The sequence below is a fragment of the Pseudorca crassidens genome, chromosome 17 (genome assembly GCF_039906515.1).
Source record: "Pseudorca crassidens isolate mPseCra1 chromosome 17, mPseCra1.hap1, whole genome shotgun sequence".
NCBI lineage: Eukaryota > Metazoa > Chordata > Mammalia > Artiodactyla > Delphinidae > Pseudorca > Pseudorca crassidens.
Genome location: NC_090312.1, coordinates 67,600,346 through 67,615,962, shown reverse-complemented (window position 1 = coordinate 67,615,962; position 15,617 = coordinate 67,600,346). Strand labels below are relative to the sequence as shown.

Below are 15,617 nucleotides of genomic sequence, written 5' to 3'. Positions count from 1 at the left end.
TTCCCAAAGTTGTGTTAGGTGAGCTCAAAAACAGTCTTCTTCGCTAAACCCCCGAGAGCCACCATGTTTCTTGTCTCTCACTCGAACACCCACATTGATATCTCTGGCCTGCTGAGCCGTGCAAGTGGTACCTCACTTCAACCACTGTTCACGTGCCTAACATGACCACAGTGATATCTAAGGGCAAGAAGCTTCTCAAGATGTAAAGGGTTGAGATGTCAAAGCAGCACTTCCTTTCTTGGAATCATTGAAGACTGGAATCATAGTGTGTTCCACACAGAAATGGAAGAAGATTCTTTGTTCTGCATTATCATTGGATGCCACGCTACCATGTGCTTGTATCTCAAGGCATCCCTTGTGAAAACAGCTCTTCAACTTCTATACACATCCCTGCTTTGAGAAAGGTTCAGGTCCATGCCCGTGGCGTGGGCCACGGGGCCACTGTTTGAAACAGACTGTATAACGTTCTTCTTCTCTACACTTTACCCTGAAAGTAGAGAAGTGGAGACAAGTAAGGAAGTTTGGTGGTACTTTAGGCTCAGAGTAACGAGAGGCTGCATTAAGATAGTGGTAATGGGGATAAAACGGACACCAGTAGGATCGACCGGGATTAGGAATTCTAGTGCTGATTTGGTGATGAAGATAAGGAAATCAATTTTGGATCTTTTGGGTGTGGTAATAAGTGACATTTGAGTAGAGATATTGAATGCACACAGGGGACAGATGCTTAAAAGAAAGGTTGAGACTAAAGATGAAGATTTGGGAGTTATTACCCTATGTGGTATTTAAAGCTGGGGAGAGTGTGCAGTGTGAAAATTGAGAAGCACTGAGATTAGAATCCTAAGAGAGATGAGTCAGTGAGCTAGACTGGGGAGAGGAGTCAGAAGGCAGAACGGTTGGAGGACAACAAGAAGAGAGTGGTAGCGCCAACACCAAAGGAAGGACAGGGTTTTGAGGAAGGAGCTAGCAGTTCTGTTCTGCATAGCCAAGTTCAAGGTAAAGATGGAAAAACTTTTTTTTAATTTTTATTATGGCTACAATGAGTCATGGTGACCTTATTAGGAAAATACTTTCCATGAGGTAGTGGTTACAATAATTGTTTTCATTATAAAAAAGATTGTGCATCTTGTCCAGTTGGGCCAACTGAGTAACTTAGAAGAGTTGAGCAAAATGCATTTCTTCCTGGAATTTTCCATCTTCATTGGTAATAAAGAGATCCTGAGGAAATAATAAATAGCTCATCTATTTAATTTTTAATCAAAAGGTTCAATTTTGTTCTCCAAGAAATCTTTCATCAAAACAACCTTCCTGGTCTTCCCTGGTGGCGCAGTGGTTGAGAATCCGCCTGCCAATGCAGGGGACACGGGTTCGAGCCCTGGTCTGGGAAGATCCCACATACCGTGGAGCAACTAGGCCCGTGAGCCACAACTACTGAGCCTGCGCGTCTGGAGCCTGTGCGCCACAACAAGAGAGGCCACGACAGTGAAAGGCCCGCACATCGCGATGAAGAGAGGCCCCCGCTTGCCGCAAATAGAGAAAGCCCTCCCACAGAAACGAAGACCCAACACAGCCAAAAATAAATAAATAAATATATAGAAAAAAAAAACCTTCCTTTCTCTTCCCTCTCTTTTGAATTTCCTAGTGGAACTATGACTACAACTGGAAATTTTATATTTTCATTTGATAGTTTTCTCAAAAATATAGGTTATTCTATTTTTAGGCATAGCCCACATAATTCTCACTGTGGAACATTCTATTTGATTACAATCAACTAGTGGCCCTCTCAGAGCTTCACTTTTCTCGTCTACAAAACAGGATAATAATATCCACATTATAGGTAGTTGTCATAATTAAATGAAATAATGTAGGAAAAGCACAGGGCATATTTTAAGTATACACTAAATGTTGGTTTTTAAATATTTATCAAAAAATACCTTATTTGAGTGGCTAATGAAATTTTTTTCTTTTTAAGGAAGAGACATAAAAAGCTTATATTTCAATATCTATGTATCTTTTAAGTCCGTGAATTTCCCAGTGCGCAAACAAGTTATTTGCCGAGGATCTGATGATGATTATTCTTTTTGCAGAGCTCTGAAGGGAGGTAAGCATTCAATTCGTATTACCCTCAGAATAGAGTATAATACCTTATGAGAATGCTATGAAAATTAAATACATTAAAAATGTGAAGTTCCTTTTCTGATAATAATTCTTTATTTCCATCCAAAGTTTTTCTTTTAGCAGTTTAAACAATATTTTACAATTATGTTACTGGATTGTTATTAAGATGACACTTATTTGGTGTGTTTGAAGGGATATTAAAATTTTTACCTTGTTCAGATTAATACTGTATATTTACCCTTGGTTATGGTTCTCTGTTTCTAAATATTACATTTATTATTTTTCATAAAAACACAATAGATTTTTCTATGCACTTACATTCGTTCCCTCAGTGTCTTTTCTCCCCTTTTTTCCACCCTGGAATTATTCACAGAATCATAAAATTTCAAACTTTAGGAACTTAGAGGTCACTTATTGCAAACCCATGAATTTTTCCTTAATAATTTTTAAACTAGCATTTTAAATAGTTTAAAAAATTCTATATATCATATTGTCACATTACCAAAAACTAGAAAATGAAAACAATCAAAAAGTCACAGAATCATATTTCTAAGAACATTTTGTTCTCATTTTTTCATTCATGCATATTGTTATGCAGTTGTAAGTATACTGTACTATAATTATTTTCTCTTTTTTTTTTCTTGCGGTACGTGGGCCTCTCACTGTTGTGGCCTCTCCCATTGCGGAGCACAGGCTCCGGACGTGCAGGCTCAGTGGCTATGACTCATGGGCCTAGCCCCTCCGCGGCATGTGGGATCTTCCTGGACCGGGGCACGAACCCGTGTCCCCTGCATCAGGAGGCGGACTCTCAACCACTGCGCCACCAGGGAAGCCCTAATTATTTTCTTTTTAAAAATTGATTTATTTAATTATTTGACCGGATAATCCATGTGGTTTAAAAATCAGAGTATAAATGTTACATAATGAAACATCTCCCTTAGTGGGTGTGCCCTGGTTTACTTAACTATTTTCCTATTAGACACTTAGTCTTCTTCTGATATTTTTACTATTATAAATAATATTATAATGCATATATAAATATTCTCATATTTTAGATTTGAATATTCTCATGTTTGGAAGAAGGAGTTAACACATAACTCCAAGGGAGATTCCTGAGCTTAAATGGTTTGAATCTATGTGGTTTTGTTTACATAAGGCTGAATTACTTTTCTGAAAGATTGTATCAGTTTATACATTGTACCACTGGCAATATATACGTATAGTAGTTTAATCTCTGTCTTGTTAACATTGGGCATTATCATTTTATTTTTTAAAATTTTTATTGGGGTATAATTGCTTTACAGTGGTGTATTAGTTTCTACTTTATAATAAAGTGAATCAGCTATACATATACATATATCCCCATATCCCTCCCTCTGGCATCTCCCTCCCACCCTCCCAATCCCACCCCTGTAGGTGGTCACAAAGCACCGAGCTGATCTCCCTGTGCTATGCGGCTGCTTCCCACTAGCTATCTATTTTACATTTGGTAGTGTATATATGTCCATGCCAGTCTCTCACTTTGTCCCAGCTTACCCTTTCCCCTCCCTGTGTCCGCAAGTCCATTCTCTATGTCTTCAGAACCTTTTTTTTTTTTTTTTTAGATTCCATATATATGTGTTAGCATATGGTATTTGTTTTTCTCTTTCTGACTTACTTCACTCTGTGTGACAGACTCTAGGTCCATCTACCTCACTACGAATAACTCAATTTCGTTTCTTTCTATGGCTGAGTAATAGTCCATTGTATATATGTGCCACATCTTCTTTATCCATTCATCTGTTGATGGACATTTAGGTTGCTTCCATGTCCTGGCTATTGTAATTAGAGCTGCAATGAACATTGTGGTACATGACTCTTTCTGAATTATGGTTTTCTCAGGGTATAGGGCATTATCATTTTAAAAAAGAAGTTTTAAAAAAACTTTATTAGGTTAAAAAACTTAAGCCTAATTGTTTTTTTTTTTGTTTGTTTTTAATAAATTTATTTATTTATTTTTGGGTGTGTTGGGTCTTCGTTTCTGTGCGAGGGCTTTCTCTAGTTGCGGCGAGCGGGGGCCACGGGCCTCTTCATCGCGGTGCACGGGCCTCTCACTATCGCGGCCTCTCTTGTTGTGGAGCACAGGCTCCAGATGTGCGGGCTCAGTAGTTGTGGCTAACAGGCCTAGTTGCTCCGCAGCATGTGGGATCTTCCCAGACCAGGGCTCGAACCCATGTCCCCTGCATTGGCAGGCAGATTCTCAACCACTGCACCACCAGGGAAGCCCCCAAGCCTAATTGTTTTTTATTAACATTTAAAAAATTACTATTGCAGTTGAATGTTTTTCCCTATAATTATTTACAAGTAACCAGTGCCGTCTCTTGTTTAAAAACAGATTTCAGGCAGTTTACATGCATACGTTAATTTGAGCAACATAACATAAATTAGATAGACAAAAATTAGTTGGGACAAAAATGGAAAATAAGGGTAGAGAATTAATGGAACAAGAGTAATATAAAAATTCTTGACAGAAAGGCTTATACTTGCTTTGACAGGGACATCAATTGGATTATACATTTTTTAGCAGTCAATAAAAAAAAAAGTTTCTGGGAGTTCCCTGGCGGTCCAGTGGTTGGAACTCTGCGCTTTCGTTGCCGAGGGCCCACATTCGATCCCTGCTTGGGGAACTAAGATCCCACAAGCTGTGCAGTGTGGCCAAAAGAAAAAGTTTCTAAGTAAACCAATCTGCTTGTTATGCAAATGAAGCTTCAAGATATGTCTCCCAGCCAACCAACTCTCCTCATCTCTAACTTGTCTGCCACCCCCAAGCCACATACACATTGTGGAGCTGGCATTGCTTATGAGTCTGGGCTCAGAGCCATAAACACCTGAGTCTGTGTCCCAGCTTTTCCACCTATCAGCAACGTGACCTTGGGTGTTATTGATAGAGGTTAGCTCTATCAACCTCGTTTTCCTCATCTGGGAAATGGGGACGGTGAAACCTATTTTACATGGTTTTAAGGATTAAATTAGAGAATGTGTGTTAAAAAGCTTAGTACAGTGCTCAGCGTGAGAATTCTAGAATTATGGTGATTAAATATTCATGTGCATAATAGGATCCTTGTTTTGTTCCTGACTTTATTTATAGTCCTGTCATTTTTATAAGTGAGGAAACCGATGTCTGCAGTGGTTCAGTAACGTGCCCTTGGTCATTTGGAGATCTGGTAATGGAGTAGCCTCCTAACTCTTAAGAACTACTCTTCCACTGGCCATGCTTTCTTTCCCTTTGAAAGAAATCCTCGGGACTTCCCTGGCAGTCCAGTGGTTAGGACTCCACACTTCCACTGCAGGGGACATGGGTTCAATCCCGGGTCAGGGACCTAAGATCCTGCAAGCCTGCACTGTGGCCTAAAAAAAAAAAAAAAGAAACCAAAACAACAACAAAAAAAATGAAAGAAATCCTCTTGGTAGATTACTGTTGTTTAAAAAGTGTCCATTTCTCTCATACAACAGCTTTACAATTATTTCACTTAATCTCTGTGGGATTATGTTGACATTTATGTGACTTTTCAAGGTTTCACTTTCTTGAGATCAAAGATGTATCAGACTCAACCCAGCCTGTCTGCTTCTTCCCACCTCCTCTCCCTGCCTTCCACAAACATCTGTTGAACCTAATTTGAGCAAGTCATGATTTAGGTTGTGGTGATCCAAAGTTGAATGATAGGTTCTCCCTCTTCAGAAGGTCACTCTGTTCTGGGAAAAATAGTCATGGGAACAAATGTTACAAGGAAATGTCATAAATGCTAATAGATTATATGCTCTTAGTCTTAACTGCATAGTTACCAACTTACTGTGACAGGAGAACTCAGATAAGGCTTCAGAGAGTCTTTTATTAGAATCTTGAGTCTGAGAACATCAGAGAGTGAGGAAAAAGGACATTCCCTGAGAGGAAACAGCATATGCAAACGTATCTAGCCACGAAGGAATATGTTTTATTTGGGAAGTATCTTTTTTGTAGCTGGAGCAGAATGTGTTTGTGGGGAATTGCTGGAGGTGAGCCTAGAAAAGGGGGAAGGAGCCAACATGTAAGTCATGCATAAAATATTGGCCTACATCTTGTTGTTAGTGGGTGGGGATGACCCACTGAGATTTCCATTTTTGCACATAACTAAGGTCCTTATGGAAGTGTTACCGACCAGAGTTCTTAGCCTTCCCTGATCGATAGAAATTGATAAGAGGGACTTCCCTGGTGATGCACTGGTTAAGAATCTGCCTGCCAATGCAGGGGACACGGGTTCGAGCCCTGGTCGGGGAAGATCCCACATGCCACGGAGCAACTAAGCCCGTGCGCCACAACTACTGAGCCTGTGCTCTAGAGCCCACGTGCCACAGCTGCTGAAGCCTGTGCGCCTAGAGCCTGTGCTCCGCAACAAGGGAAGCCACCGCAGTGAGAAGCCTGCGCACCGCAACAATGAGTAGCCCCTGCTCGTAACAGATTCCCTTGCTCCCTTCCCGAGGTGGGGCGAGCTGGCCAGGGGTCGACCAGAGGCGTGGCTTAGGTGGTCTGCCCACCTCTTAGGTGGTGGCGTGTGCAGGGGGCATGCGCAGTACCCTGCTTTTGCTCCTGACACCCAGTTTTTGCTTCCGGCTCTTCAGAAGTGGCAGTTGGGGTTTTTTTTGGCCTTTTTGTATCTTGTTGTACATAATTTGCCCCAACTGGGCCTGCATGCAGTTATTTTTCCTCCCTTACAGTTTCTCTATGCTTTGTTGCTGGAGGAGACATTAGTCCAGGTGCAAGCACTGCAGCAAAGGGTCCCAGGTCCCAGCCTGTCTCAAAAGGAGGTGGGGTTGGCTGAGGCAAGAAACTTGGATGGAAGGAAACACAGCTGGGAGGCTGTTGAGGGACCGCGAGGGCGGCCCTGGGAGTAAAGAGGAAGAGATGAAAGAGAGCGTATTGAGGAACAGGACAGGCGGGAAGTGCTGACTGATCTCATGTGGCAGGCAAACATTAGATCAATCAACAACTGCTCCAGGGCCGTTGACTGGGTGGACGGAAGTGCCTTTATCAGCAATGATGTGTGCAAAAGGAAGGGGCAGATTTTTAAAGAGAAGGATAGCGAGTTCTGGTTTGGCACGTTGGGCTCAAGGCCATTTGGGAACATTCAAATAAACATGTCCATCTGGCAGCCGAATATATGGGCTTAGAGCTCAGGACATTCTGATTTAAGAAGCATTGATGCTGTCAACCGTCCCTTGAAAATTTGGGAATCAAATGAGTAAGGAACATACTCACCAACTTTTAAAATAACTTTCCTTTTTTGGGTTGTTACAAAGGTCATACATTTTTAGGATATGATATTTAGAAAATATGGGCAAGTGAACATAAAATAAAAATGACACATAATCATTCCACTTCTTTTATTTTTAAAAAATATTTATTTAATTAATTTATTTTGGCTGCGCCGGGTCTTAGTTGCAGTACGTGGGATCTTCATTGCGGCATATGGACTCCTTAGCTGCGGCGTGCATGTGGGATCTAGTTCCCTGACGAGGGATCGAACCTGGGCCGCCTGAATTGGGAGCACAGAGTCTTACCCACTGGACCACGAAGGAAGTCCCTCCACTTCTTATACACACACACACACACACACACACACACACACCCCTTCATTTCTTTCAAAAATACATTTATGAATAAATAAATGGATATTTCAAAAGTGTTTTAAACTTAATAAGTCTGTTAGCCTTATTTTCAGGATTTTGCAAGGGTTGCTGTAACAAGGTACCACAAACTGGGTGGCTTAGAACAACAGAGATTTATCATCTAACAGTTCTGTAAGCTAGAAGTCTGAGATCAAGGTGCTTGTAGGGCTGTGCTCCCTCTGAAGTTTCTCGGGAAGGATCTGCTCCAGGCCTCTCTCCTAGGATCTGATGGCCCCAGGAGACTCTTGCCTTGTAGATCACCTTCTTCTTCCTGTGCCTTCATGTGGTCCCCCCTTTATGCACGTCAGTCTGCATGTCCAAATTTCCCCTTTTCATAAGGACACAGTCATATTCAATTAGGGCCCACCTTAATTACTTCATCTTAATTTGACTGTCCACAAATATCCTATTTTCAAATAAGGCCATATTCACAGGTACTGGGGGTTAGGACTTGAATATATCTTTTGGGGGGACACTGTGCAGCCCCATAACATCATCCCAGGCTTGGGTCCTGCCTCCTGCATAGTTGCCAGGAGACCTGGACTGGACCACTGGTGAGCTGCGTGGATCCCTTTCGGGAAGAGCAGAGAAGGGCCTAAGCTGAGGTTCTGTCTTCCTCTTCTCTGACTCTACCTGGGTTCTCTCTTGGCTCCTTCAAGAGGCTTCAAGCTAACTTCCCATAAGAGGAGAGTGGGAGATATGTCTTTCTCAGAAAGAAAGACAAAACAGTTGAAAAAAGAGGGCTACTCCACAGAAGAGGTTAGAGCTCCTTCCCGCGTGACCTGGTAAACATTTGGGCAGTTCCCCCAGACAGAAATTTGGGAGTTACTTTTTTTTTTTTTTTTTGGCTGCACAGTGTGGCGTGCGGGATCTTAGTTCCCTGACCAGGGATTGAACCCGTGCCCCCTGCCATGGAAGCTCCGAGTCTTAACCACTGGACCACCAGGGAAGTCCCTTGGGAGTTATTCTTGATTTCTTCCTCAAACTCAAGTCCCATCCATCTCCCTCCCTCCCTCCCTCCTACAAAGCTGACAGGGTTTGCTTCACAACCAGGGCCCTATACTTAGAAGGGCTTCACATTTGGGGTGTACTATTCTGGGATCACAGTCTTGAGATGCTTAGTCATTTTATCTTTGAGCGTGTGTTTTGTACACAAAGTGTGATGGGACAGTGGTGTATGTGCCCACCTCCCCTGGACAGGTTTTGGCTCCCTGCTGCTCACTACCTGCTGGTGCCCTGGGCCCTGTCTGGCATCTCCCCTCTCATCCCATCCAGTGACGCCTGCCACCCTGTGCCCCTGGTGGAGGCCTGGAGCAGGGAGGGTCAGGGTCAGGCATGGTATATCCTGCAGTGTCCGGGCTGGGGTATGGCAGTGGCTGCCCCACCTGGGCTGGCAGCACCGCGGCACTGTTTAGTGGGTGACTAGGTGGGGGCCAGACGGTCTCCCCCGCGGCAGGCAGCTCGTGGAGTTATTGCACAGAGGTTGCAAAACCTTTGAGGGTCGCTTGTGGATCTGCAGGCCCGTGGTAAAGAAAGATGCCCGATTTGGCTTCCTTGCCCCGCTCTGGGGTATGAGGCACCTGGCAGCATGTGGGAGGGCGACCCTGTCAGGCCAAGGCTTTGCACAGGTGTACCCCCCCCACACCCCCAGGTCATTGTGGAGCAGCCCCTGGGTGCCTGTGAGCTTCTACACTTACCTTGCGCCCTGTGCCAGGGAACATTCCCTCGGATTCTTTCATACCTGGGGTACCTTCTCTTCCTCCTTCCAAACCTCCTGAGCCTGGCTTAGGTCCCTTTCTCCTCATCAGCTTCAGGCACCTTCTGGGAATGAGCCACGAAATATAAATTGCGAAACTTCAGTGATTCTGCCTCAGAGTTAAATGCTCTGATATTTGTGTATACAGTCGGCATTGTACGATATAAAGGGGAGTGGCAAAATTCATGCTAATGATTAAAATTTTTGTTTTATTTTGAATACATTAACTAGGAAACAAAAAATATGGCAGTGACTGTAGTTAGCGCTGCTGTGTGGTGTATCTGTAAGTTGCTAAGAGAGTAGATCCTAAAAGCTCTTATCACAAGGAAAAAAAACATTTTTTTCTTTCTTTCTTTTTCTTTTTTTGGTTTTATGAGGTGATGGATTACCGTGATAATCATTTGGCAGTGTATGTAGGTCAAGTTAATTATGCTGTACACCTTAAATTTCTGTGCTATATGTCAATTATATCTCAATAAAATTGAAAGAAAAAAAGTTTAAAACTCATGACAAGTCTAGAGAGAGGGGGAGAGAGACTATGGAAGAAAGGAAAAGACTTTATATTTTAGTACCTTTAATGGATGTTCCCCGTGCTTTCTGAATAAGTGCCCTCCCATTTTCATTTTGTGCTTAGCCTTGCAAATTATGTAGCTGATCTCGGAGCCAGGTATGCAGGGACCAGGTAGTACCAAGAGCTGGAAATTCAGAAGTGGCCAAAGCAAAGCCCCTGTCCTCATAGAGCTTGTAGGCCAGTGGAGGAAACAAGATGGTAACTAGGTCACGAAAGAAGATAAAGATGAAAGTGAAATAAGATTCAGTTTACGATAAGTGCTCTCAAGGAAAGCAGCAGGATGACGAGACAGAGCATGATGAGGGAGGTTACCTGAGATGGAGGTCACGGGAGGCATTTACCTCCTTTTCTCTTCACCACTGTCACTGCCTCCTGGGCTCTCACGGATATCCCTGACTTTCTGTGCTCCCCTTAAATCCAGCTACTATACAGTCATATGACTCATCTCTCTAAACAAACTCTGACCATTTCACATCCTTGGATGTTTCCCTATCACCTCCATTCTCTTAGTGTGGAACCTGAGTGCATTCACGCTTACTTCTTCAGGTTTACTTCTTAGCACTCCTGCTGCTTCTATTTTTTTTTTGTGGTACGCGGGCCTCTCACTGTGTGGCCTCTCCCATTGCGGAGCACAGGCTCCTGACGCGCAGGTTCAGCGGCCATGGCTCACGGGCCCAGCCGCTCTGCGGCATGTGGGATCCTCCCGGACTGGGGCACGAACCCGCGTCCCCTGCATCGGCAGGCGGACTCTCAACCACTGCGCCACCAGGGAAGCCCCCTGCTGCTTCTTTGCTTTAACAACATTGAGCCCCTTGCAGGCATACATGTAAGCTATACTGATTTTCACCTTCCTGCCTTTGCTCCTGTTTTTCCAGCCACCTGGAATGTACCCCCTGCCTTCCTTCCCATCTTTTGTGATGGACCTACTGTCACAATAACAATAATATTAACATCAACTATAATATTCATAACATTATCATTATTATTTGCAAGATGTCATGGGAGGGGGGTCTAGAAAGGAGTAACATTTAGTGTTATAATAAATGACATTTGAATGTTAATAACATTTAATGAGTGCTATGTTCCAGGCCTTGTTCTGAGCACTTACATGTATTAACTTATATAGCCCTTGTGGACAGAGAATGTCACCTGCCATATCAGTAAACAAAGAATGTTGTGGCCATCAAGGCTTCAGCCACTGCAGCCGCCCCCTCCCTTCCCTCCCTTTCCCCCTCACCAGGGTAGACTCTGAGGGGTTTCAGGATGGAGAACACAGGATACCGGCCCTAGATAGTTAAGGTGCACATCAAAGGAATGATTCAGTGAGCCCAGACTCTTGCATCTTCCCATACATGGAAAAGTGCTAAATTCATGAACTTGAGAGGTTTGGTTTTTCTTTAATTTACAGTAATCTTTTGATGTTCCGACTGCCTCAGTTTTTTTTGGAAAAACTTCTATATATTCTGGCTCCTCGCTTACCCCTTTGGAGCAGTGCCTCAGAACTATCTGAGAGACTGTCTCCCAGGCTTAAGTCCTCAGTACGTCCACCGAATAAAGCATAATTCTTAACTATAGGCTGTGCATTTTTTTCAGTTGACACTCTCAGAATAATCCTATGAGGTAGGTGTTATTATCCACTGCCTCATTTCACTGAGGCACAGAGAAGTTAAGTGACTTGTCCAAGGTCACACACTGAGTAAGTAGAGGAGCTGGGATTCAAATCCAAGCAGTTCAGGTCCCAGAGCCATCACTCTTAACAAAAATGCTATCCTGCCTTTATCCTTACTGCATCTTTTCATTGCACATTGTATTTGGAATGGTTTCTTTGCATGTCTGTGTCCCCAAAAGACTTTAACTCTTTGAGGGAAAGGATGGTATTGTACTAACCCTTGTATCCCCAGTCCCTGGTACATAGTAGGCTTTCGATAAATATTGGTTGAACTATTAAATTTGAATTGGATTAGCCTTGAATGAAGGATCATAAGATCATGAAGATATGATCACTTTACTAAGTTCAAGAACCAACATCTTAATGTATTAGTACCCCTAATAACAATACTCCCAGAAGCAAATAAATAAATGCTTATTTGTGAGAAATGAAGGTATAGATGTAGACATAATCTATTCATTTGCTGGTAAGGATTGTCTTTAGCCAACTTGGAGAAAAATAATCAATACAGTTTGCACTTGACTATTTATATTACTTTAAGAAAGATTTTTGGTCAATACTGCTTTTGTTAGAGGTTCAGAACATTTCTCTTTCTATCCCTACCCTGTAAGTTCACTCCTTTGTTGTTTCTGACTGGGTCAGTGGAGTGTGGTTTTTCCTGCATTTCTGACCCTGTCCCACAGCTTCCTCAGGGCCAGGCCCATGGCTGTGCATTTCAAGTGACTACATAGCTAGGCTTCTCGGTGGTGGGATTGGAAGGAGATTTGGTATCCTGGCTGCCCTCCCAAATCTCTCCTCCACCTTTAGGAAGATTTTTCTTTATCATTCCCTGCTAAGAGGCAGCAACAATAAATATGTACATACCTAACTTGGGATGAAGCATATTAGCACTAGCTTGTTCATCATTCATTCATTATTGAGACCAGTGGGCCTTACAAGTTTGTATCCGCTGAGGGATGAGATATAGGCTGATACTGAGAGGGGCTCAGTGTGGCAGAGGAAGCCACAGGAGAATCGTAGCCAGGGTATAAGATTCATTATTTCTCTACGATTTTGCTTGGGATTGCTTCTGCCAGTAGTAAAATTGTAAGAGGTGCACTGTGGACTACAAACAAAAAAAATCACCTGACGTTAGCCAATAACTTTTTGTATTTTGTATTTTGGTTGTAGAGACTGTGAATACGACAATATCATTCTCCTTCAAGGAAATACGATTTTCTAAGGTATTGTTCAAGTCATTTTGTACTTCCTTAACCTTTTGCAGTAACAGATGTGTTAAGAATTTGAAACAAGCGATTCACAGCTTCTAAAAATATCGATTCAAGATTAAGATGTTCAAGGCTTTTTTTCACTTCTTTTTGGTTTTCGATATTTTGCTCTTTCTTCTTTCTGTGGAATATGGAAAAAATAGAAAACTTACACCAAAGAAAGCCCTTTTTAAATTTTATTTTTTCCTTCCAACATACCTTGCTAAAAGTAATGCTCATTGTTAATATGTTGAATGATCTTTGGGTGAAAGCACTGTAGGACCATTGTGTATAACTCAGTGACTGCCTCCATGGATAATAATGATGTAATTTTAGATATTTGCATTAGAAGTGCAATGAAATTTTGCACGTTTCACTTCTGGTAACTATTTTAAGATAAACATTAATAATGCATATTCTTTACCTATTTTCTTACAAATTATATCTAATGTTTGAAGATTTCATAGGCTAGGCTAGAAAACTGAGAAAGTAAAAACCAATTCAATTTAAAATTCTTATAAAAGTCTTACAAAATAGAAGCATCTAACATTTTATATTACTTGTATTTCTTACTACTCGTTTTAGGGACGATACGATTGTATTACAGAAGCCATTGCTGGGAACACTGAAGAAAGGCTCCTTTGCTTGAACTTTACCATCATATACCACCCTGATTTCAGTTAGAATAAATCGAGTATATGTTTTTATTTTTCAAAGGTTTCATTCTTCATTTAAAATCTTTTTTTTTAATTTATTTATTTTATTTGTTTATTTTTGGCTGTGTTGGGTCTTCTTTGCTGCGCGCAGGCTTTCTCTAGTTGCGGCGAGCGGGGGCTACTCTTCGTTGCAGTGCACAGGCTTCTCATTGCAGTGGCTTCTCTTGTTGTAGAGTACGGGCTCTAGGCGTGCGGGCTTCAGTAGTTGTAGCACGTGGGCTCAGTAGTTGTGGCTCGTGGGCTCTAGAGCACAGGCTCAGTAGTTGTGGCGCACGGGCTTAGTTGCTCTGTGGCATGTGGAATTCTCCCGGACCAGGGCTCGAACCCGTGTCCCCTGCATTGGCAGGCAGATTCTTAACCACTGCTCCATCAGGGAAGTCTTTTCACTTAAATTTTTTTTTGCACAGTGTATTAGTTTGCTAGGACTGCCATAGCAAATACCACAGACTGGGTGGCCTAAACAACAAATTTATTTTTCACAGTTCTGGAGGCTAGAAATCTGAGATCAAAGTGTCAGCAGATTTGGTTCCTTTTGAGGCCTCTCTCCTTGGCTTGTAGATGGCCTTCTCCTCCCTGTATCCTCACATTATCTTCCCTCTGTGCGTGTGTCCTAGTCTCCTCTTCTTATAAGGACACCAGTCATATTGGATTAGGGCCCCCCTGAGTGACATCATTTTACCTTAATTACCTGTTTAAAGACGCTGTCTCCAAATCCAGTTGCATTCAGAAGTACTGGGGGTTAGGGCTTCAGCATGTGAATTTTGAACGTTCACAATTCAGCCCAGAGCACACATAGACACATAGCCCATAATACAGCCTCTTCAATCGGTCGACTTCTCTCCATTTCCTGCCTCTACTCTGGGACAAGTTGCCAGCATTTCTCCCCTGGACTCCTCTGCTGCCTCCTGACTGATTGTCCTGCACCTGGTCAGGTACCTCAGGTAAGTTATCCTCCACAAAGGTAGTTTCAATAATACTTTCAAAATACAGGTCCTGTCACGTCACTGCAGTGCAAATGGAACAAAACAAAACAAAAACAAACAAGGCCCTTCCTGTGGCTTTTGATGCCTTTCGGGATAAAGCTAGAATCTTTCGGAGAGTATGCCAGGCCCTGCCCACCCTTTCCCTCTCCAGCCCCTTTTCCCACCACCCTCCCCTTGCTCTCTGTGTTCCAGAATGTGCCATACTCCCTCCTACTCCAGGACCTTCACCCACATGGTTCCCTCTACCTCAGCCCCATGCCTCCACATTACCCGACCTTTACCCCTTATCAGTAACAGGTGTGGATCTTCACTGGCTCAGGTGCTACTTTCCCAGGGAATTATCATCAGGTAGCATGAAGCACACCTCTTACACTTTTTTTTTTTTGCGGTACGCGGGCCTCTCACTGCTGTGGCCTCTCCCATTGCGGAGCACAGGCTCCAGACACGCAGGCTCAGCGGCCATGGCTCACGGGCCCAGCTGCTCAGCGGCATGTGGGATCTTCCCGGACCGGGGCACGAACCCTTGTCCCCCGCATCGGCAGGCGGACTCTCAACTGCTGCGCCACCAGGGAAGCCCCTCTTACACTTTTGATCCTGGACAGAGGCAGTCCTGAGTAAAATTCTGCAGAAACTATATAACATGGAGCCAGGCTTCCAGTCTCCTGTGGCTTTCTTGGTCCCCCAGATCCCTTTCCTCCACCCACCTTTACCTCATCCAGGCAGGGCCAGCTTTCTTTGTGATATGCTTTTGTCTACCTGTGTCCCTTCCTTCCAGTTCTTGACACTCCTTTTGTCATTATATCAATCATCTGTCACAAGACTCAACTCCATGATCCCAGGCAGGGTAGTCAGCTCAGTTTTGCTCAGCACTCTTG

The 15,617-nt window shown here is 43.1% G+C and overlaps 1 protein-coding gene across 4 annotated transcripts in view; it reads left to right on the top strand.

Annotated features, from left to right (window-relative positions):
* The window catches only part of LY96 (lymphocyte antigen 96), a 75,812-nt gene that overhangs the window by 20,451 nt on the left and 39,744 nt on the right, over positions 1–15,617 (top strand). For 2 of the 4 annotated variants that reach the window (XR_010936459.1, XR_010936458.1), the window contains exon 3: positions 1,973–2,101. Coding sequence is in view for 2 of the 4 variants with exons in the window: in XM_067712033.1 (XP_067568134.1) it covers positions 1,973–2,101; positions 2,812–2,978 (296 nt within the window). In the remaining 2 variants the exon portion in view is untranslated. Of the gene's footprint in view, positions 1–1,972; positions 2,102–2,811; positions 3,722–12,966; positions 13,020–13,628; positions 13,760–15,617 lie in introns of those variants that run through there. The other 2 variants (XM_067712034.1, XM_067712033.1) reach the window with 2 other exon arrangements.